The sequence below is a fragment of the Muntiacus reevesi genome, chromosome 4, assembly GCF_963930625.1.
Source record: "Muntiacus reevesi chromosome 4, mMunRee1.1, whole genome shotgun sequence".
Lineage (NCBI taxonomy): Eukaryota > Metazoa > Chordata > Mammalia > Artiodactyla > Cervidae > Muntiacus > Muntiacus reevesi.
Window position 1 is genome coordinate 58,286,407 of NC_089252.1, and position 22,508 is coordinate 58,308,914.

The 22,508-nt window shown below is 51.1% G+C and overlaps 1 protein-coding gene across 2 annotated transcripts in view; it reads left to right on the forward strand.

Annotated features, from left to right (window-relative positions):
- Positions 1-18,479, forward strand: part of PHLPP1 (PH domain and leucine rich repeat protein phosphatase 1) — a 221,767-nt gene extending 203,288 nt beyond the window's left edge. For both annotated transcript variants that reach the window (XM_065932864.1, XM_065932863.1), the window contains 5 exons: positions 645-775; positions 3,984-4,088; positions 10,606-10,800; positions 12,875-13,103; positions 16,493-18,479. In XM_065932864.1, coding sequence (XP_065788936.1) covers positions 645-775; positions 3,984-4,088; positions 10,606-10,800; positions 12,875-13,103; positions 16,493-17,626 — 1,794 coding nt within the window. In that variant the 3' untranslated portion in view covers positions 17,627-18,479. The remainder of the gene's footprint in view (positions 1-644; positions 776-3,983; positions 4,089-10,605; positions 10,801-12,874; positions 13,104-16,492) is intronic.
- The last annotated feature ends 4,029 nt before the right edge of the window (positions 18,480-22,508 follow it).

The window sequence follows — 22,508 nt, forward strand, 5'->3', positions numbered from 1 at the left end:
GTTCAAGTCCAGGTGGCATGCAACCATTATTTATAATTGGAAAAACAAGAAGGAGGAGATGACCATGTCCCTATTATTAACATTTAGATTAAGTGAATTCTTGCACTTCTGTTCAGAGTATTAATGCTATCAAAGGTGATGAGAGAGAAGATCTGGAATAAGTGAAATGTAATGAAATTGTACCTATATTTATGATTTTTATATTTTAATAATAAGGCTAAAGAAAGATACGGAACTCTAACGCTGGTTGTGTCCAGGTGTTACAGGGTAGTGGTGGTGGTGTAGTCACTCAGTCATCTCTGACTCTCTGCGACCCCATGGACTGTAGCCAGCCAGGCTCCTCTGTCCGTGGGATCCTCCAGGCAAGAATACTGGAGTGGGTTGCCATTTCCTTCTCCAGGGGATCTTCCCAACACAGGGATCGAACCCAGGTCTCCTGCATTGCAGGCGGATTCTTTACCATCTGAGCCACGCTGGAAGCCCTAGTCGGTTGTAAATGTTTAGGGCTAAACGGCAGACAAACACAGTTCCTGCATTTGGCCGTCATAGTGCAGTGAATCGTCAGACTGCTTCTGCAGCAGAGCATTAGAACCACTTGAACCACTTCTGCAGGCTATGTCTTCTTTTTTCCACTTTTCCTTCAGTGTGTGGACCTGAGCTGTAACGAGCTAAGCGAAGTCACACTACCAGAAAACCTGCCTCCGAAGCTGCAAGAGCTGGACCTGACTGGAAACCCCCGACTCGCCCTTGACCACAGAACCCTGGAGCTGCTGAAGTGAGTCCTTCGTGCGGCGCCGCATCCCCTCACTGCAAACATTAAGTGGGATGGGAAGTGTCTGACTTACTAGGTCTGTCTGCACAGAGTGGAAGTGAAGTGATTTGTGAGTCTGTAGTTCACCAAGATGGACGGAGAGCCAAAAATTTTTTTCAGATAATTGGATACTCCTGTCCTTCCAGAAAGTTTTTAAGAAAGTGTTCAGACAAAAAGAGATGAGAATAATGAAAACAAAGTAGAAAGGGAGTTTTGAAGACACAGGAGACCTACCGCTCTCCCCACTGTCTTACTGGGATGCAGAGGCTTGGCCCAGCTCCCTCAGTGTGCCCGGACCTTATCTTCTCATCTTTAAGGGGGGGTGGTCCACACACTGTCTCAGGGACTTCTCAGAACTAAGAATGTATGGATTATCAAGACATAGTTCATCCTTATACAGGTAACTTTTGAGTGTTGACTAATATGACATGTCATTTTGTGTTAAAAATAATTGTGTAAAAATGTGTTAAGTGAAAGCAGCTCTTTGGAGAAAAATAAAAGTCAAATTTCTATTGCACACCAAAATAAACTCTAGCTAAATTAAAGAGTTAAATCTATAAAATGAAATAATTTTTAAAAGCAAGAAGAGATCATATATATTCACAAACCAGAAAAGAACTTTTAAGGCCAAAAGAGAGAAGGGGAATCACAAGAGAAGTCAGTATATTGGTATTAATATTTATGTTATATTGTAGTTATGTGTGAGTCAATAATGCTAGCTACAATATAACTATATTGTAGTTATGTGTGAGTCAATAATGCTAATGACTCATTCAAGCAGAAAATAAGCATAGGACATTAACATTTAATAAACAAAGTACAGATAGCTACATGAAAAGATCATTGTGCAGCTTTATTAGTGCATCAAGGAAATATTAAATATTTAAATGATAACATTTTTCCTCTCCTCTCAAATTGGTGCTGATGGAGGATTGTCAGTTTATATAAGTTTTTAAAAAAGCCATTGGCTCTCTGTGTCAGACTTTTAAAAAAGTATTCGTATACCTAAATCAAGGTTTTCTGTCGTAAAAATTTTATTCTAAAAATAATCAGAAATGTGTTCATTTTAGGCATAGGGATAGTCATCAAGATTTTTCTAATTACATTTAGGATGACTTTAAAATCACACAGGGAGATTTTCATGACGTAATTAGAAACAAATGCAAAACCATGTAGTTAATGGAATGACCCCACTATTATACAGGCCCAAGACTGTGCCCGTTAAATTCTCTGCCGAAGAGTATATGGTACTGGAATGGCTGGAGCTCTTGTCGTGAAGCGCAGGTGTGCTCCCAGATTTAAAAAGAGTAGCAACAGGCAGTGACATGATAGCACTCTTCAGGAAAAGCGTCACCCTCTGTTTAATATCTAGAAAGCTGTGGCCCCTTAATAACCTGGTAGAGGTTCCATATCTAATGTGTAACTTAGACCCTCTGTCAAGGGCTGGCCGGTCTGTTCTCCACAAGGCAGCGTCAGTCCGTGTGGTTAAGCTCCAGCTCCCAGACCCCCTCAGCCTCCTCTCAGGATGCACACGAGTCCGCGCCCCGCTCACTTCAGAGGGCCGCCTGGCGGAGGATGAGTGCTGCTTCACTGGAAAGGACTGGGGGCACGGGGGGCAGGGTTATTCTTTTCTTTAATAATCAGGCTAGGAAATGGAATTCTTTAAAGGCTCTCTGTTCTGTTTTTTGTTTTTTTAATATATATGTCTTTAGAAAGGAACGTTCCATTTTTCTCTAGAATTCAGAAAGGTAAGCAAAAAAATGCAGTGAGAACCTGTAAGACATGCCTTAAGAAATCCAGTGCATCGCTTACCATGGCACATGGATCACATCTGGTACCAGGCCATACGGAAAACCAAAAACAGCAGGTCTTTTTTAAATGCCCCTTTTATTGATGTGTTTGAAAAAAGGATATATCCCCCTGATATAAAATGAGGTATTTTATTTCAGAATTTTCCATTCACACCATCTGTGATATTTATGTTTCTCAGCTTTTTAGGATAAGGGAAAAAGTGAATGCCTTCTGGTAATTAAGAGTAAAAACTTCTGTTTAATGAAATAGTTTTAAATTTCAAAGAAATTGCCACCAAATATTTCTAGAATCAAAGTTAATATTACTAGGTGTTTTTTTACTTCTGAGTTGACTGCTTCTTGGGAAAGGTATTCCGTGTTTATTATATTTTGGAGTTAATGAATGCCAACAGATAATTTAAATTCTTAGGCTCAGGACAGAAGTGTCTAGGTGCTGACGTTATACGCCCTTTCTCTTAATTAATAGGGGAAAAAAAACCAGTGGCAGTTTACAAATAGGGATTTATCTCACCATGTGGCAGGCAGCCTTTAAAGGATCTGCTACATATCTGCATGACTTCGTGATCTTGGGCATTGACTGCTTTCTCATAGGCTGGGTTTTAAGGAACTGAGTTTGAGGGTTTACCCTTTTAATATTTCTGTTTGTCCTCCTTTTGGGCCAGTTACAGCATGCCACAGCCAAGGTGAGATAAGAACTTATTTCCCCGTTTATATATATGTAGTTAACGTGAAATTTATTGAATTCCCCTCATTTATTTCATAACTTTATGATGTTGGTCTCAGCATGGTTGGCTGTGCACGTGAGGAAAGAATTGGAAGCATCAGGGAGCGGCAAGACCCCAGTAATGTTCTGTAAATATTTAAAGGGGTGGTGTGAGCAGGTATTGGATTTGAGGATGAATGTTGCAGAACTCTCTTGCATCGTTGGATTTGAGGATGAATGTTGCAGAACTCTCTTGCATCGTCCAGGCATAGTACGATTGTAGCTGAGGTTTCGTTCTTTTCACATTTGGGTTTCATGTTGTGAGAACACACCTAACTTAAATAGTTTCTGTTCTCATGCCAAGGCTGAGAGCCTTCCATTCCCAGCCGAGAGCAGCCGTCCAGGGCGGTGAGTGTGAAAGCCCTTAGTAACCGCCGTTTGACGCTGATGAACTCGTTTCTGTGCTCTGTGTGTATGCCCCTTGGTTTCGTTATGATGAGTAGCTGGTTCTTGCTGCTGGTGAACATTTCAGACACATCAAACACAGTGAGAAATGGTAAGGACAGAGTGCTTAGGTATTTCTCGTTTCTCAGGTGAAGGTAGCAATGAGCACCTGTTCTGTTTTAATGATACCTGGCCCGTCTGTTTCTCTGATCAGCAATATCCGCTGTTTCAAGATTGATCAGCCTTCTGCAGGAGATGCTTCTGGAGCTCCAGCCGTGTGGAGCCACGGCTACACCGAAGCTTCAGGGGTAAAAAACAAGTAAGTTGAAACTTTGGGATGAGAACTGCTGCCCGCCCGCCTCCCCGCCATAGCGGGGCAGAAAGAAGCCCCTCGGTGGCACAGACTTCCCCGTGCCACCTTTATTCCGCCTGTCTCCCCAGAGGGAGGCCACCGCATGACTTGGGCGGGAACATGAGCTCAGCCCTGCTTGGCATCACATCCTCCCTCTTTGCGAGAGAGGTCGCTAGGAGATGGTGTGACTGACACACTGTGTCTCTGTGAGACTCCAGTGTTTGGGGAAGGCGTGAGTATTGAAACGCATCCCCGCTCTCGTGAAAAGCCCCTTTATCTTTCTCTGAAGCCTGTTTACCAAACCAAGCAGAACAGGAACAGTAATAAAGCAGCAGAAGTGGCCTTAATTGCCCTCATTCGCGACCCCTTACTGCGCTGGCAGCATTTTTGGGGAGCTGTCTTTTACAGCCTGAGTCAGCTTGTCAGGAGTATGATGTCCATTCTCTGTAATGTCGGCTGCTTGTCTTGCCTCCAGGTCCTGTCCGTCTTAATTCCTTTCTCTTCCCTCTTTTCACCAACCTTCCCTGTCTCACATGCAGATGTTGGTTTCTTGAGAATCATAATCCTGCTCTTCAGACTTGCTTTTTATGAAGGGTGCTGATAATCAGTGCGGGTGAAGAATCCGCCTGTATTGCAGGAGACGTAGGTGTGGCCCCTGGGTTGGGAAGATCCCCTGGAGAAGGGCAGTGGCAACCCACTCCAGTCTTCTTGCCTGAAGAATCCCATGGACAGAGGAGCCTGGTGGGCTGCAGTCCATGGGGTCACACAGAGTCAGATGTGACTGAGCGACTGAGCAGCGGCAGCAGAGAAGCAAAGGCTCCTGTAACTCGGAATAGGCGTCGTTTCACTAGCGGAGGTGTAAGAGCACAAAATATTCAGAGCAGGCAGGGTGCGGGGGGACAGGAAGTGGAGGACGACCTCATGAAAACCAACAGCCTTCAACCCGAGTTGCCCATGAGAATCAACCAGGCGAGGAACTTTAAAGAGCATTCTCCTGCCGAGGACCGTTAAATCAGGACGCTTTAAAATCTCCCCCAGGCGACTCTAACGGGCATCTGGGACTGAGGCCTGCTGGCTAGCTTTCCTTCATGGAAAGTAAAAGGTGGGACTGTGGTTGCCATGCTGACTGCTTTTCCCTGGGTCAGAAAACAGAACGGAAGTCACACTGTGGGTCTGACACGTCCGTCCCCTCCTCTCTCTCTGGGAGTGTGACAGGTATGTTAGAGGAGACGCACACTCCCTTTATCACGTTAGGAAAGTCCCTTCTGTTCCTAGTTTGCTAAGAGTTTTTATAATGTGTATCAGATTTTTTGTCATAGGCTTTTTCTTCATCAGTTGAGGTGATCACATTTTTTTCCTGTCTTAGTCGGTTGAAATAATGAATTGTATTGATTTTAAAATGTGGAATCCACCATGCATTTTCAGCATAAGTTTCATGTGGTCATGATGTATTACCTTTTTATATTCTGCTGGGCTCAGTTTTCTACTAATTTGTTGATCATGTCTGTATTCACAGTAATTTTTCTCCTGTGGTGTCTGATTTTGATATCAGGGTGATGCGGGCCTCACCTCATAAACTGAGTTGAGGAGTATTTTGTCTTCAGGATTCTGCAGTCTTCTGGAAGAGTTTCTATAGCCTTGATATTATTTCTTCCTAAATTTTTGGTAGTATTTGCCAATGAATTCCACCTGGGCCTGGAGTTTTCTTTGGTTTATAACTAAATATATGATTTCTTTAATATAGGATTATCTCTCTCTTGTTGAATGAACTTTAGTAATTTATGTCTGTCAAAGAATTTATCCATTTTCATCTAGTTTTCAAATTTATTGGCCATCAGTCAGTCAGTTCAGTCACTCAGTCCTGCCAACTTTTTGCGACCCCATGAATTGCAGCACGCCAGGGCTCCCTGTCCATCACCAGCTCCCGGAGTTTACTCAGACTCATGCCCATCGAGTCGGTGATGCCATCCAGCCATCTCATCCTCTGTCATCCCCTTCTGCTCCTGACCCCAATCCCTCCCAGCATCAGGGTCTTTTCAAATGAGTCAGCTCTTCGCATCTGGTGGCCAAAGTATTGGAGTTTCAGCCTCAGCATCAGTCCTTCCAGTGAACACCCAGGACTGATCTCCTTCAGGTTGGACTGGTTGGATCTCCTTGCAGTCCAAGGGACTCTCAAGAGTCTTCTCCAACACCTTAGTTCAAAAGCATCAATTTTTTGGTGCTCAGCTTTCTTCACAGTCCAGCTCTCACATCCATACATGACCACTGGAAAAACCATAGCCTTGACCAGACGGACCTTTGTTGGCAAAGTAATGTCTCTGCTTTTTAATATACTATCTAGTTTGGTCATAACTTTCCTTCCAAGGAGTAAGCGTCTTTTAATTTCATGGCTGCAGTCACCATCTGCAGTGATTTTGGAGCCCCCAAAAATAAAGTCTGACACTGTTTCCACTGTCTCCCCATCTGTTTCCCATGAGGTGATAGGACCAGATGCCATGATCTTAGTTTTCTGAATGTTAAGCTTTAAGCCGACTTTTTCACTCTCCTCTTTCACTTTCATCAAGAGGCTCTTTAGTTACTCTTCACTCTCTACCATAAGGGTGGTGTCATCTACATATCTGAGGTTATTGATATTTCTCCCAGCAATCTTGATTCCAGCTTGTGCTTCATCCAGCCCAGTGTTTCTCATGATGTACTCTGCATATAAGTTAAACAAGCAGGGTGACAATATACAGCCCTGACGTACTCCTTTTCCTATTTGGAATCAGTCTGTTGTTTCATGTCCAGATCTAACTGTTGCTTCCTGACCTGCACACAGGTTTCTCAAGAGGCAGGTCAGGTGGTCTGGTATTCCCATCTCTTTCAGAATTTTCCACAGTTTATTGTGATCCACAGAGTGGAAGGCTTTGGTGTAGTCAGTAAAGCAGAAATACGTATTTTTCTGGAACTCTCTTGCTTTTTCGATTATCCAGTGGATACTGGCAATTTGATCTCTGGTTCCTCTGCCTTTTCTAAAACCAGCTTGAACATCTGGAAGTTCACGGTTTACGTATTGCTGAAGCCTGGCTTGGAGAATTTTCTTGAAGAGATCTCTAGTCTTTCCAATTCTGTTGTTTTCCTCTGTTTCTTTGCATTGATAGCCGAGGAAGGCTTATCTCTCCTTGCTATTCTTTGGAACTCTGTATTCAAATGGGTCTATCTTTCCTTTTCCTTTGCTTTTCGCTTCTCTTCTTTTTACAGCTGTTTGTAAGGCCTCCTCAGACGTTGGCTATAATATACCATTATTCTCCTTTTGCTATCTGTAGGATCTGTAGTAATGTCTCTCCCTTCTCTCCTGATATATTTTTCATTTGTCTTTTTATCCTGATCAAATTGGTTTCAGGTCTATCAGTTTTATTGATAATTTTCAAGGAGCCAGCTTTTGGTTTCTTTGAATTTTTTGTTGTTGTTGTCTTTCTGTTTTCTATTTCATTGACTTCTGCTCTTATTTTTATTATTATCTGCTTGTTTAGATTTATTGTGCTTATAAATTTCTAGCTTCTTAAGGTATAAGTTTGGGTCACTGATTTGAGCTTAGGGTATTAATATTCTAAGCATTTAGAGCTATATATTTCCTCCTAAGCAGTTTTCCCAGTGTGGTTGGAGAACATACTTTGAATCACTTGAATCTTTTAAAATTATTAAGACATTTTCTGGCACAAAATACAATTTATTATGGTAAATATTTTGTGTGCATTTGAAAAAAAATTGGGTAGGTTGTTATTTAGATCAAGTTTGTTGAAAATGTTGTTCAAGCTTTGACTGTCCTTACTGATTTTCTGTCTACTTTTCTGTCAGTGCCTGAGAGACTGTAATTACAGGCTTGTCTTTCTCTTTGTGATTCTCTTAGTTTTTGCTTCATGTATTTCAAAGCTCTGTTATTAAGTGCATAAACATTTAGAATGTTACAGTCTTGTGATGAACTGACCCTTTAATCACTATAAAATAACTATTTCTGTAATGTTCTTCATGCTGAAATATATTTTGTCTGATATTAATGTAGCTACTCTAGCTTCCTTTTGTTTAGTGTTAGCATAGTATAGTTGACCCTTCAACTACTTCAGATTAAGAGGCACCAACCAACCATCAGAAATCCATGCATCGCTTTATATAGTTAGCCCTTTATAGCCAAGGTTCCGCATTTGCAGAGATTGCATAGGACTATAGTAGTATTAGAGGGGAAAAATTAACATATAAGTGGACCTATGCAGTTTAAACCTGTGTTGTTTAGGGGGCCAGTGTATATCATTTCTAATCCTTCTTGCTTTTAACCTATTTGTCTCTTTATGTTTAAAGTATATTTCTTATAAGCAGCATATGTTTAAGTCTTACTTTTTAATATAATTTGAATCTTTTTGGGTAGTGTCTAGTCCATTTTTATATTTAATAAAATACTGATGTGGTTAGGCGTAAATCTGCCAGTTTAATAATAGTTGTCTTCTGTTTGTCTCATCTGTTCTTGATTCTTTCTTCATTCTTTTGGGTTATTTCTTATTCCTTGTTATCTCTTGTATTTGTTCCCATTGGTTCTCCTCTGTGTGTGTGTGTGGTTTGTTTCGGGTCTGTAGTATGACCTTGACCTTGTTCATTACGGTTTACCTTTGAGGAGTAGCATCCTTTCGTATGTGTGATGAGAAGCTTACGTTGTGTACTTCCACTTCCCCCTCCTCGTCTTTGTGCCATTATTCTCATGTTTTACCTCTGCTTTTGTTATAAACCCCAGGATATATTATTATAATTTTTATTTTAAAGTTATTTCCCAAAGTATTTCTCAACTTCAGTATTAGTGACATTTTGAGCCAGATAATTATTTGTCGTTGGAGAGCAGGGGAGGACGGGGTGTCCTCTGCATTTTAGGGTATTTAGCAGCACCCTCGACTCTACCCCTCGATGCCAGTCATCACAAGCAAAGATGACTCCGGGGGGTGGAGTGTCCCCTGCTGAGAGCCACTGTTTTGTCCTTTCGCTTGATTTTTGGCTGCACCCTGCAGCATGTGGGATCCTGGTTCCCCAACGCGGGGTCAAGCCTGCGCCCCGCATAGTGAAGGCGTCGAGTCTGAACATGGACTGCCAGGGAAGTCCCGAGAACCGCTGTCCTAACGTGACTTTTAAAATAAGAGAAAGAAGACGTTTACATGTACTGAGCTCTTCGTCATTTCCGACGCGCTGCATTCTCTTGAGTGGAGCCCGACTCCATCTGGCGGGGCCGTTCTCTTCTGCTCCGCCTGTTTCCTACTTCTTGTAGTGCCGTCTTTTGGTGTGTGCATCTGAAAATGTCTGTCTTTCACTTTCACTTTCGGAAGCTGTTCTCACTGTTCAGAAAGCAAGCGTGACGGTCTTTCTGTGAGTCCTTGAAGACGCTGCTGCCCGTCCCCCGCCTCCCGTGCAGTTTCTGACGAGAGCTCTGCCATCTCTGCTGTCCCTCTGCCCCCACCCCCGCCTTCATCCCTGCTCTTCAGCAGTTTGATGTGCCTCAGTTAGGCTTTTTTTTACTTGCTTTCGCTTGCTATTTGTTGAGCTTCTTGTCATTTTCATCAGATTTGAATATTTTTATCTGTTAATTCTTCAAAATGTTTTTCCGCCTGTCTCTCTTCTCTTCTGAAGACTCCAATTCCTTGTGTGTTAGGCTGCCTGAAGCCATCTCCCCGCTTACTAATGCCACGGCTTTTCGTTTCTCCCCGCGCTGCCCGTTCTGGAGTGTGTGTGGGACACGGAGCCCCACGGACGCAGCCTAAGTGGAAGGACTGCGGGTCCCCCGAGCGCCGCGTGTGGCCCTCCTCCCGCTGGTGTGCATGTTTCCCCTCCTCTTCCCAGTGTTTCAGTGGTGACTCCGTTTTTGCTCCTTGTGGAAGTTTTCCTTTATAAATGTTTTGTGAATGAATGTGGACATATGCGTTTATAATCTGGTGTTATTCCCCATGCCTCTTACAGTCTTTCTTTCAAAATCTTTCTTTCTATTTAAAAATAAAATCATCAGAAGAAAAGAGTGGGGGAAAGCCATGAAGCATAAATATGTGCTCATTTTTCTTCACTTACAAATTAGTTGATGTAAATTAGCTGGGGTTTAGTCTTGTTGTTGTTCAGTCACTGAGTCGTGTCCAACTCTTTGCCACATCATGGACTGCAGCACACCAGGCTCCTCTTCTCCTTTATTTTCCGGAGTTTGCTCAAATTCATGTCCATTGAGTTGGTGATGCTATCTAACCATCTCATCCTCTGACACCTGCTTCTCCATTTGCCTTCAGTCTTTCCCAGCATCAGGGTCTTTTCTAATGAGTTGGCTCTTCATATCAAGTAGCCAAAGTATTACCTATTCTTAATCTACTCAGAGTCACGAAGAAAGAGACAAGACTGGATTAAGCAAATGGGAGAAGAACCACAGTTGGGTTGGGCATGGAGAAGGAAAGATGAGTTGAGTCGGCACAGAAGCACTTTTGCTTTGCAGGTTGTGTGTTGCGGCGCTGTCGGTGAACAACTTCTGTGACAGCCGGGAGGCCCTGTACGGCGTGTTTGACGGAGACCGCAATGTGGAGGTGCCCTCCCTTCTCCAGTGCACCATGAGTGACATTCTGGCAGAAGAGCTGCAGAAAACAAGAAACGAAGAAGAATACATGGTCAACACATTCATCGTTATGCAAAGGTAAAACCTAGAGCACCTGCTGCGGGTTTTCTTATTCTTGCTCGTGATCAGATTTTAAAAGGCCAGGAATTAAATCATTCTTCAGATGGTGGGTGTGTACGTGTGTGCATGTGCATGCCTGTGCTCAGTCATTTCCAACTCTCTGCAACTCCATGGACTGTACAGCCCACCAGGCTCCTCTGTCCATAGGATTTCCCAGGCAAAATTACTGAAGTGAGTTACCATTTCCTTCTCCAGGGGATCTTCCCAATCCAGGGATCGAACCCACGTCTCTTGCATGTCCTGCATTGGCAGCGGGTTCTTTACCACTGAGCCACCTGGGAAGCCCCGTTCAAGACAGCGTTACTAGAAGGATTGTAGGCCTTTCCCTAGAGATTCTGGTCACCATGGAAGTTGTGGAATGTTGTTTCTAACTCTGAGGGCTGAATGTCATAAGTATTCCCACATTCACAGCCTTGCTCTCTCTCTGTCACTTTGGAGCTTTGTAGGTTGTGAAGGACGTGCCTATTGGTATTGTACTGCAAACATTTGCTCCTGTGGGACCAGAAAGCAGAGAGTGCTTCAAAGGTCATGGGAACAGTGACGATCTTTTCTGCTTCTCTTCTTTTTCTCTCCCTTGATAATCTGCCAGAGGAAATATCTTTGCGGCAGGGCTAGAAAAAGTGTCCTCTGAGGAATGCTGCCCCAGAGAAGCCTTGACAGTTCCCCCAGGCATGAGGACTCCTAGAGAACTCAGTAGAGGCGTCCCAGTGAGGTTCTGTGCCGCAGCTCACCTCGGTGGGCATGTGCAGTTAATAATCGATGCTGATAACAGCTAATGTTTAGTGAGCCCTTAATATATACCAGTCATTGTTCTAAGTGCCTTAATGCCGAGAGGTGTAAGACAGTGACGTCTGTCTGCACAGCTGTCTACTTTTCTGTTTTGACCACCATCTTGTTTCAGAAAAAAGCAAACACATATTATACACACACACACCACATGAACAGACCGTTCACACAGCCCAAAGAGGCCTGCTCTTTATGGACCCCAAGTACTGGGTCAGAGTTAAGAACTTGAGACCCTCAAACCCTGGTCGCTGGCTGCACTTCCCCCAGAGACAGCCCAAGCTCTGGCTTGGCTGGCGGAGTCACGGCCTCTGACAGCAGGGAAGCCGTGCTGCCTTGGCGGAGTCTGGAGCCAACGGCCTAGACGTGCCCTAGCTGGGGTCCAGAGGCCCCCGCCATCCACCTGTCTTCGCGTCACTTCCTGCCTTGTTTTCCCTGTGGGTTAGTGGGATACAGGGCGTGTGGCGATGCTCGCAGTCCTTGCAAGAAGCGTGTGTCTGCTCTGCCAGCATCCTGATGCCTGTGATCAGGCCGCCCTTGTTTCCATCCGTGGTGACCCCGGCCTGACCTACAGGGTCTGCCCTCGTGAACAGTGGGGTCCGTCCATCTGGCCCTCCCTGCTCCTGCCGTGCCCACGCTCAGTCTGGAGGCTCTGCCAGCCTCGGGCCTTGCTGGCGGGGGTCTGAGCGCCTTTTGATTGCCAACACTTGCAGGTGTCTTGTATATTCAGTGCGTGATGAACTCATGGCGAGTAAGAGCACTTTGGAGCTCGTCATTAGATGGTCTTTTCTGTAAATATTTGAGGATAGACCTCATTCCTCCAGGGAGTCGCACTGTGTAGGACCAGAGCATGAATGACCCAGTGTGTGAAGGCTCCTACCCGCAAGCAGCCTATGGGACAGGGGTGATCAGCCGTTCTGATGCGTCGGTGGGTGTGCACGCCTGCCCCTGTGCGGTGGTTCCCGGCCCTCTCGGGAGCAGAGGGGTGGGGGAGACACGGCTGCCCCCACTGGTTTGGCCGTGCTGATTCGGCCGCCGCAGGCCACACCGAGCCGGGAGAGGACTCTTCATCCCTCAGCGGCTCCTCGACTTTGCGTGGCAGAGCGGCACCGCCCAGCCGGGAGCAGACCCCACGTGTGTGCCCGTGTGTGCATCCAGTCCCGTGGGCTCTTCCCCCGAGCTCTGCTTCCCTGCCCCGTGGGGCCGTCTGGCAGCGGTGTGGGCGCTCAGCACCGTCTCTGTATTCCAGGAAGCTGGGCACGGCCGGGCAGAAACTCGGAGGCGCTGCCGTCCTTTGTCACATCAGGCATGACCCCGTGGACCCGGGAGGGCCCTTCACCCTGACCTCCGCCAACGTGGGCAAGTGCCGGGCGGTGCTGTGCCGGAATGGCAAGCCACTGCCCCTGTCCAGGTCGTATGTCATGAGCTGCGAGGAGGAGCTGAGGCGGCTCAAACGGCACAAGGCCATCGTCACCGAGGTGAGGGCGTCTTCCTCGGGGCGGGGGAGACCGGGAGGAGGCGGCTGAGAACAGCCGGGGAGCGTCTCCCTCAGCGTCCTGTAAACACCAAAGCTGAGCCGAGATTCCAGATCCAAATCCATAGCATCACAGACCAGACTGTGTGTGATTTGTCTGGGACATTACAACGTCCAGAATACAGAACAGGGCTGAAGGCCTCTCTGCGTCGGGGCCATCTGTTCCTCAGGTGCCCGCAGTAGGGCTCAGGTCCGGCGGTCTCTCTGCGTCAGGGCAGGCGGTCACCCCGTCTCCTCCTCAGGGCGCCCGCAGAGGGGCTCAGGCCCAGCGGCCTCTCCACCTGGGGGCCAGGCGGTCACCCCGTCTCTTCCTCAGGGCGCCCGCAGAGGAGCTCAGGCCCAGCGGCCTCTCCACCTGGGGGCCAGGCGGTCACCCCGTCTCCTTCTCAGGGCGCCTGCAGAGGGGCTCAGGCCCAGCGGCCTCTCCACGTCAGGCCAGGCGGTCACCCCGTCTCCTCCTCAGGGCGCCCGCAGAGGGGCTCAGGCCCAGCGGCCTCTCCACATTAGGGCGGGCACCTGGCGGCCTCTCCACCTGGGGGCCAGGCGATCACCCCGTCTCCTCCTCAGGGCGCCCGCAGAGGGGCTCAGGCCCAGTGGCCTCTCCACCTGGGGGCCAGGTGGTCACCCCGTCTCCTCCTCAGGGCGCCCGCAGAGGGGCTCAGGCCCAGCAGCCTCTCCACCTGGGGGCCAGGTGGTCACCCCATCTCCTCCTCAGGGCGCCCGCAGAGGGGCTCAGGCCCAGCGGCCTCTCCATGTCAGGCCAGGCGGTCACCCCATCTCCTCCTCAGGGCGCCCGCAGAGGGGCTCAGGCCCAGCGGCCTCACCACATTAGGGCGGGCGCCTGGCGGCCTCTCCACCTGGGGGCCAGGCGGTCACCCCATCTCCTCCTCAGGGCGCCTGCAGAGGGGCTAAGGCCCAGCGGCCTCTCCACGTCAGGGCGGGCGGTCACCCCGTCTTCTCCTCAGGGCGCCCGCAGAGGGGCTCAGGCCCAGCGGCCTCTCTGCGTCAGGGCAGGCGGTCTCCCCATCCCCTCCTTGGGGCGCCCGCAGAGGGGCTCAGGCCCAGCGGCCTCTCCATGTCAGGGCGGGCGGTCACCCCGTCCCCCCCTTGGGGCGCCCGCAGTGGGGCTCAGACCCCGCAGAGGTCACACTACCCGCCCTCCTGTCTTCCTGGCTCTGATGCCTGCAGGCCGTCACCTTTCAACCTCGACACCTCGGTGTCCTCCTGGGTGAAGTGGGCGTGGTGAGTCCTCCCAAGGCCAGTGTACATATCAGTGTAAATTAACTAGTTGTTACTTCAGTTCGTGCCTCCTGCTGCACTCGGATAAGGCGGTGAGGGGTTCTCAACCAGGGGCCATTCCACGGTCAACACCACAGACACTTGGTAATGTCCGAGGACATTTTTGTTGTCACAACTGGGGTGGAGAGTGCGTGCTTTTGGCACCTAGCCTGTAGAAGCCCGTATATGTGCGTGTGTGATAATCACCCAGTCACGTCTGACTGTCTGTGACCCCATGGACTGTAGCCCGCCAGGCTCCTCTGTCTCTGGGATTCTCCAGGAGTGGGTTGCCATTTCCTTGCCCAGGGGATCTTCCCGACCCAGGGATCAAACCCCGGTTTCTCCCCGCATTGCAGGCAGATTCTTTACCATCTGAGCCACCAGGGAAGCCCAGGTAGAAGCCAGGGACGCCGCTGAGCCCCCCACGGTGCAGGGCGGCCCCTCTGAGCCCCCACGGTGCAGGGCGGCCCCTCTGAGCCCCCCACGGTGCAGGGCGGCCCCTCTGAGCCCCCCACGGTGCGGGCTGGCCCCTCTGAGCCCCCACGGCGCGGGCTGGCCCCTCTGAGCTCCCCACGGCGCGGGCTGGCCCCTCTGAGCCCCCACGGTGCAGGGCGGCCCCTCTGAGCCCCCACGGTGCAGGGCGGCCCCTCTGAGCCCCCCACGGTGCAGGGTGGCCCCTCTGAGCCCCCCACGGTGCGGGCTGACCCCTCTGAGCTCCCCATGGCACGGGCTGGCCCCTCTGAGCCCCCACGGTGCAGGGCGGCCCCTCTGAGCCCCCACGGTGCGGGCTGGCCCCTCTGAGCCCCCACGGTGCAGGGCGGCCCCACAGCACAGTCTGTGGCCCGCTGAGAAAAGCCGTGGGGCTGCGGCACGGCCTCCAGAACGGGCTGGAAGCACTGGGCACCGTTCGCACGTTCATCCTGCAGTGTGGGTCACCTCTGTGCCGGAAACGGGCGGGTGCTGTCGACGTGATTCCCGTGTAGACGCACGTCTGCCCACAGGTGTCGGCCAGCCTCATCTTGTCGATAAAGCCCGAGGAGCCGTGTGATGCGCAGGTGGACCATGGTGGAGGTCTGCAGTCGGTACAGAAAGACTGACTCCAGGACGGCTCCGACCAGGGCCGTGAGGAAGACACCTCGGGATCTCCCGTGGGAGTCTGGGGAAGGAGTCTGCCTGTCGAGTCCAGTCCCCTTCCTGTTGTGAGAGCAGAGAGGACTAGGGTGGACACTAGATACCATGCAGGGAGTCTCAGAAGGGAGTGTGTTAGGTTATTACCTGTGTATTGAATTCCGTGCTCAGCAGTACACGGTGCGGAGATTAACCATTTCCACTGAAGAACTTGAAGAATAAAGAACCAAGCAGGTACACCGTGGGCTCCTCGTTCCAGCCTCAGAGTAAAAGTTTTTCACTGGCAAACTGGAAAGTTTTAGTTCACAGTTCAGATGGTGGGAACCCAGCTGGACTGAAGCGGGAGGTGTCATCGTCTGCATTTGCTGCCAGAAAAGTCAGCTCAGGGGTTACAGGAGCCGCATTTCTCGTGGAATACGTGTCTGCCTCTCCAAACAACTCACTCCTCCCCACCCAGTCTCACTGCGGTTTCCCCAGCAGTTTGTTTCAGCCTCAAGTTTAAAACTGCTCACTTCTGAACCTTCCCACGCTATGCCTGCTGGTTGCTGGGCTGTGGGCAGCGGTCTGAGATGGGGGCCATCACGCGGAATCGCACCTGCCTGGGAGCGTCTGCCGCCCCCGGCTGGCTCAGCAGGCCCTTCCTCCCTGGACCCCTGTGCATTCCCAGAGATGCTGATAGCCCCTGTTGCTGACTCAGCCAGGTGACCGTGTGCTTTGGAGCGGACAGGTCCCAACACAGGGAATGCATGAAGCGCTTTCCACGTGTCCCTCCTGCTCCCTGCCTGCTGCGGGCTTCTGCCCCGGGTTCTGACTGGTGGCCGGGAGACCCTCACAGGAGGCGGACAGGCCCCGGAGCTTCCCCCATGCAGGAGCCCCGCCCCCCAACTCTCGGTGGTAACGTCTGCTTGGCAACCCCTCTCTTTCCAGGACGGCAAAGTGAACGGAGTGACCGAATCCACGCGCATCCTGGGCTACACCTTCTTGCACCCCAGCGTGGTGCCCCGCCCGCACGTGCAGTCCGTGGCCTTGAGCCCGCAGGACGAGTTCTTCATCCTGGGCAGCAAGGGGCTGTGGGACAGCCTGTCTGTGGAAGAGGCCGTGGGCGCTGCGCGCAGCGTGCCCGACGCGCTGGCCGCCGCCAAGAAGCTCTGCACCCTGGCGCAGAGCTATGGCTGCCGCGAGAGCGTGAGCGCGGTGGTCGTGCAGCTCAGCGTCCCCGAGGACAGCTTCTGCTGCTGCGAGCTGGCCGCCGCCGCCACCCTGCCGCCGCCCAGCCCCGGTGTCTTCACGCCGGCCTCTGGCGTGGCCGTCCGGGAGCGGCCGGCGGACGGGCTGGGTGCACCGTCCTCCAGCAGCGGCCTGGCCTCCGAGATGAGCAGCGAGCTGTCCACGTCGGAGATGAGCAGCGAGGTGGGCTCCACGGCCTCTGACGAGCCGCCGCCACCAGGCGCACTGGGCGAGGGCAGCCCCGCCGGCCCCGGCGAGCCCCGCTGCGCGCTGCACCCCGGCGGCGCGCCCGGCGCCTTCCAGCGGCAGCTGTCCAGCGCCACCTTCTCCAGCGCCTTCTCGGACAATGGGCTGGACAGCGACGATGAGGAGCCCATCGAGGGCGTGTTCAGCAACGGCAGCCGCGTGGAGGTGGCGGTGGACATCCACTGCGGCCGCGCCAGGGACGGGGAGCGCTTTCGGCCGCCCGCGCCCGGCCCGCCGCCCGAGGCCGCCGACGAGGGCGCTGGTGCCACGGAGGACGAGCCGGGCGCGGCGCGGCGCGCGGACGGGGCCGCGGGGACCATGGGGCGCCGGCGGGGAAACGGCTCCGTGGCCCCCCAGGAGCGCAGCCACAACGTGATCGAGGTGGCCACTGACGCGCCACTGCGCAGGCCGGGCGGATACTTTGCGGCCCCGGCGCAGCCCGACCCCGACGACCAGTTCATCATCCCCCCGGAGCTGGAGGAGGAGGTGAAGGAGATGATGAAGCAGCGGCCTCCCGCGCCGCCCCCTGCGCCGCCGCGCCCGGGCCCGGCGGAGCCTGCGGACTGCTGCTGCGACACGCCGCTCTGACCCGCCCCGGCCCCGCAGACCAGGGCCGCCTGCCAGCTCCAGACGGCTCCGCTGTCTGCAGGCCCCCTTTCTGTTGGCCGTTTAAAAAAAAATAATAATAATTACCACTTTTCTTCTAGTGATGCTTTACCCATATGATTTCAATTTGTTAACCTCTTCCCCTAACATATCAGATATGTAAAGACGAAGAACAAAAGGTTTTAATATATTACAGAGAAACAGTTAATGTAATGTTTTTTAAAATGGCTTTTTTGTTGTTCTGTTTGTGTGGAAGGCAGGGCAGGTTGCCAGTGCTTAAATGATTTAATAATATTGTAATTCTTTATTTCTTTGTGGGGGGAAGACGTTTTCTCGTTTGTTTTTTGGGGGTTTTTTTTGTCTTGAAAATGATAGACATTTGTAGAATATGGAGACTAACTCCTAGGAGTTGTTTTACTCTGTCAGGTGACTGAAGTCACTGGGATTCACTAATTTTCTCTGAGAGAACCGTTGATTGAGAAATTTCTATTGTAAATAGCTCCATGTTGTATAGTGATGCTTCAGAAGTTTTGTAGCTTTGGCGTAAGGGACACAGACTGAACAGCTGATTCCCGGGTCCCCCCTGCTCCCCCGCACCCACAGGGTCTCCCACTGATGCGCCTGAGCCCTCCTGAGGGCGCCGGGAGGGACCTGCCCCCAGGGGCCGCTGACCCGCCACTCCTCCTCTCCTCTTCCCCCCCACCCCTTTTGCAGACACTTTTTAATTGTGTTCCTTCCTGCTGCCACAATCAGCATGATTGTGTAAGCATTCAGTTAGATCCTTTACATACTGAGAGTTATATTAAAGCAGAATGCACAAATGAACATGTCATAATTTTGGTATAATAAATATAAAATTTACAAGTCCCGGACCCATCTGCTTTTGTCTGGGGAGCCAGGTGTGTCTTGCAGATGATCACACCCAGCTTGGGTTTGGAATGAATGCATGCAACTTTAGGGTTATCTGGTGCTTCTGTCTTTGATTTTTTTCTTTTGAAGAAAAAATAACCCAACAGGTTAAACTATCTTGAATGAAGGTAGTGAAATCCACCCTATAGTTAACATGTGTAGCTGGTTTACAGTGTTTCTATTTCTGGTGGTTACTGTGTAGCATATAGATGTCAAAAGGGGAATAGACAAGGTTGCATAGAGGAGATCCCAGGAAAATCCCGCAAAGCCAGGTTAGTTTCCCTTTCCCTCAGAGGCCCTCAATCACGTGAACCAGTTAGTTGACCTTTTTTTTTTAACTGGATATAGTTGTTCTTTTTTATATTGGAGTGTAGTTGATTAACAGTGCACACCAGAGTGAAAATCCAGAGCCGACGGCCTCACTCTGCACCCCTCGCAGGAACCGAGTGCGTGCAGTGGGGTCCTCCAGGGGGTCCCACGCTTCTGCTGGCTTCCTGGCCCCACTTACAAATGGCAGCGTCCCACTCTGCCTCTGTGACCCGTGTGTTAGAGACGCTGTAGGTCTTCCCTACATCTCATGTGGACCAGCTTTGCAGGTAGAATGGTTTCCCTTCTTCAGCTCTGCCCTCCAGAGGGGTGCCTGGCAGGTTCAGTAACAGAACACAGCAACTAGTCTCTCTTGTAGATTCAGTAACGGGCTGTCCGTCCCGTCTCTGGGTGGCCAGATGAGTGGACCTCTCCTTGTCTTGGTGATGCCCATTCTTCACTCCATGTCGGGCTACTTGTACACTGTGCAAACCTCTACGACTGTGGAAGAAGACTGAGCTCATCTCGGCCTGTAAGTGTGGCTTCCCAGGTGGTGCTCCTGGTTAAGAACCCGCCTGCCATGCAGGAGACATAGAGACATGGGCTCCATCGCTGGGTGGGGAAGATCCCCTGGAGGAGGGCATGGCAGCCCACTCCAGTATTCTTGCCTGGAGAATCCCATAGACAGAAGAGCCTGGTGGGCTACGGCCCATGGGTCACAAAGAGTCAGACATGATTGAAGTGAGTTGACTTGGCACACACCCAGACCCATGAGGGGTCAGTGACTGAGAGCGAGAGCGGAGACTGCTGAAACCCAGGCAGGGCTCCGCTTCAGACCAGGAGCGAGGCCGGCTCGGGACCCCACACCCTGCCCGCTCACCAGCATCCGGCCCGCCCATCTTCCCACTGCTCCGGGCAGATCTGAGCGGACCAGGAGGCTCAGCATTCTCGCCTCCTGCATCAGTCCCTCCGGAGGTTCCCGTCCGCTCTCAGACTCCTTAGTGCTGGAACTCCCTGCGTGCAGGGCTCATCGGTCGCCTTGTGTGGCCCCCACCCCAGACAGACCGTGTGGACCCCATTCTTCCACAGCTCACCTCCAGAGGAGCCCACACTTCCGCCCCGAGCAGGGCCAGCAGAGGCAGCATGACCTGGGGGCCACAGAGGGTCCCTGGCAGCTGCTTGTGCCAGAGGCGGCCGCTGGGACCAGCGAAGCCATGCCCCAAGCTCTGCGGCTGAGGGGGAGACGGGGCACAGGCATGTCGTGGCTGTTTCTCCAAGACCAGCAGCTCAGGGCGCACTTGCTTCTAGTTCATTACCCCAGCAAGCCCCGATGTCCACTCATAATACTCTGGAGATGAAGGACAAGACTGCCCTTGGGGAGCGTGGGGCCAACAGTGAGCTAGTAAAAAGGGCCGGCGGGCGCAGGGGTCCTGCTCGGCCTCCTTGCTCTTGCCCAGGAGCCCGCCTGAGGGGCCTTCACTGCGGCCCACTGAGGTAAAAGTGAAGTCACTCAGTCATGTCCAACTCTGTGACCCCATGGACTGAACCCCCCAGGCTCCTCTGTCCATGGGATTCCCCAGGCAAGAGCACTGGAGTGGGTTGCCATGACCTCCTCCAGGGGATCTTCCTGACCCAGGAATCAAACCCGGGTCTCCTGCATTGCAGGCAGATTCTTTTTTTAAACATTTATTTTTATTTATTTGGCTGCATAGAGTCTTAGTTGTGGCATGTGGGATCTAGTTCCCTAACCAGGGATCGAACCCAGCCCCCCTGTATCAGAAGCACAGAGTCTTAGCCACTGGACCACAAGGGAATTCCCTGCAGGCAGATTCTTTACCCTCTGAGCCACCAGGGAAGCCCACCCAGGCAGCATGTAATACATATGTAGACCTGCTCATAAAGCTGGGAAGCGCTTAGTATTTGGAGATTCCCCAAAGCCACGGGATCTCCAGGATGAGTGTGAGGGACATGGGCTCCCCCTGCCCCCCAACTCCCTCCTTCCTCTGAGAATGCCAGAGAATGGGAAAGGATTGCGGAGCTCCAGCGCGGCCAGGGCCTTGCTGACACACTCAGAGCCCCCACTGAGGATCCCAGGAGTCACGGGTGTGGGCTCAGCAGCGGGTGTGCCCGCTGTGGCTTCCCCGAGGGCCCTGGTGCCCTGACACCCAACTGTAGGACCCGGGATGGTGCCGTGGCTTCCCCAAGGGCGCAGGCACCCCGACACCCAACCAGCAGACCCAGCTTCTCTCCATGGCTTTGTCGCAGCGCCACCTGCTGGTGAGACTAGACTTGGGTGGAAATGGGCATGCCTCCCTTCTTTCTCCGTCTTTCACTCTTCCAGAAGAAAGAGTCTGGGTTCCTCCTAGACCTGAGACAGAAAGCACTCCCAAGCACTGTGGCGTAGTCAGAGAAGCCACGTTAAGCCGTGTTGCTGTTCCCCCCGGAGTTCTGCTCTGTAAGGTGGAAGGTTGATGACTGGTTCCTGTGATGAGCACTGTTTTTTTCTGGGAAACCAACGTGCAGGCATATCAAGAGGTGTAACAGGAATCATAGCATTAACCTGGGAGAGAGGAAGTCAGTCTCCAGCATCCATCTAATCCTCTGTTCCTCATGGTGGAGAAAGGGCTTCCCTGGTGACTCAGCTGGTAAAGAGTCCACCTGCAGTGCAGGAGACCTGGGTTCGACCCCTGGGTTGGGAAGGTCCCCTGCAGAAGGGAACGATACCCACTCCAGCATTCTGGCCTGGATAATTCCATGGACTGTGTAATCCATGAGGTCGCAGAGAGTTGGACACGACTGAGCGACTTTCACTTAAATGGTGAAAAATAAATAAAAACTGTAATACACTTTGAATCTAATAGGACTGTACCTGAGAGTGAGCTCACTGCTGACACTGCCCAGTAAGGAGATAAGAACAACTCCCATGCGAACCTCATCAGAAGGCATTTTGGATTCCCATGAACACGTCAGGAAATAGAATTTTTGTAAAGCGTGAGGGTTATGGTATCTGCCCCCCCTATCTCCCCATGGTCAAATCAGGTAATCTGTAGATAGATAGTAGTACCTTATGTAAGTGGAAGCGCTGTCTTGTTGTAAATGAACACCTAAGGGTGGTCAGACAGAATATAATTGGGGACACAGCAAAAATGCTTTTTTAAATTAAAATCTCCTAGAGAAAAATAAAACTAGAGAAACATCTGTTGGAACTGTTACAGGAGGGAGGGATGTGGTAATGGTACAAAAGGCAGGTTTTCTCATTTCTTGCCACTGAATTTCATTTTCTTTCAATTTATCCCCCAAAAGGCATTTTGGGCAAATGAATCTACACTCACCTTATTTCACTGTTGCTGCTGACCTGCCGTGAACTGACTCCTACCGCTGCAGAGTTGGAAGATTGCTCTAAAGGTTGTCCCCCCATCCGAGCTTTACCAAAATTGCAGCCAAGTTCCGACTTAGCTTGGCAAATCCACTGCCCTGATCAGTAACAAAGTAGGGAACTCCAGCGAGCAGACAAAGCTCTGGGCGATGATAGGAAGTTCGCTCCCCAGCCACCTCACTGCCCGGTTCTCCACGTCCGTTCACGCCACACATTCGGGAAGCGCCGGGGAGCACCGCATGCTCAGCCCTGGGCCCCCCGCCCAGGGCCCAC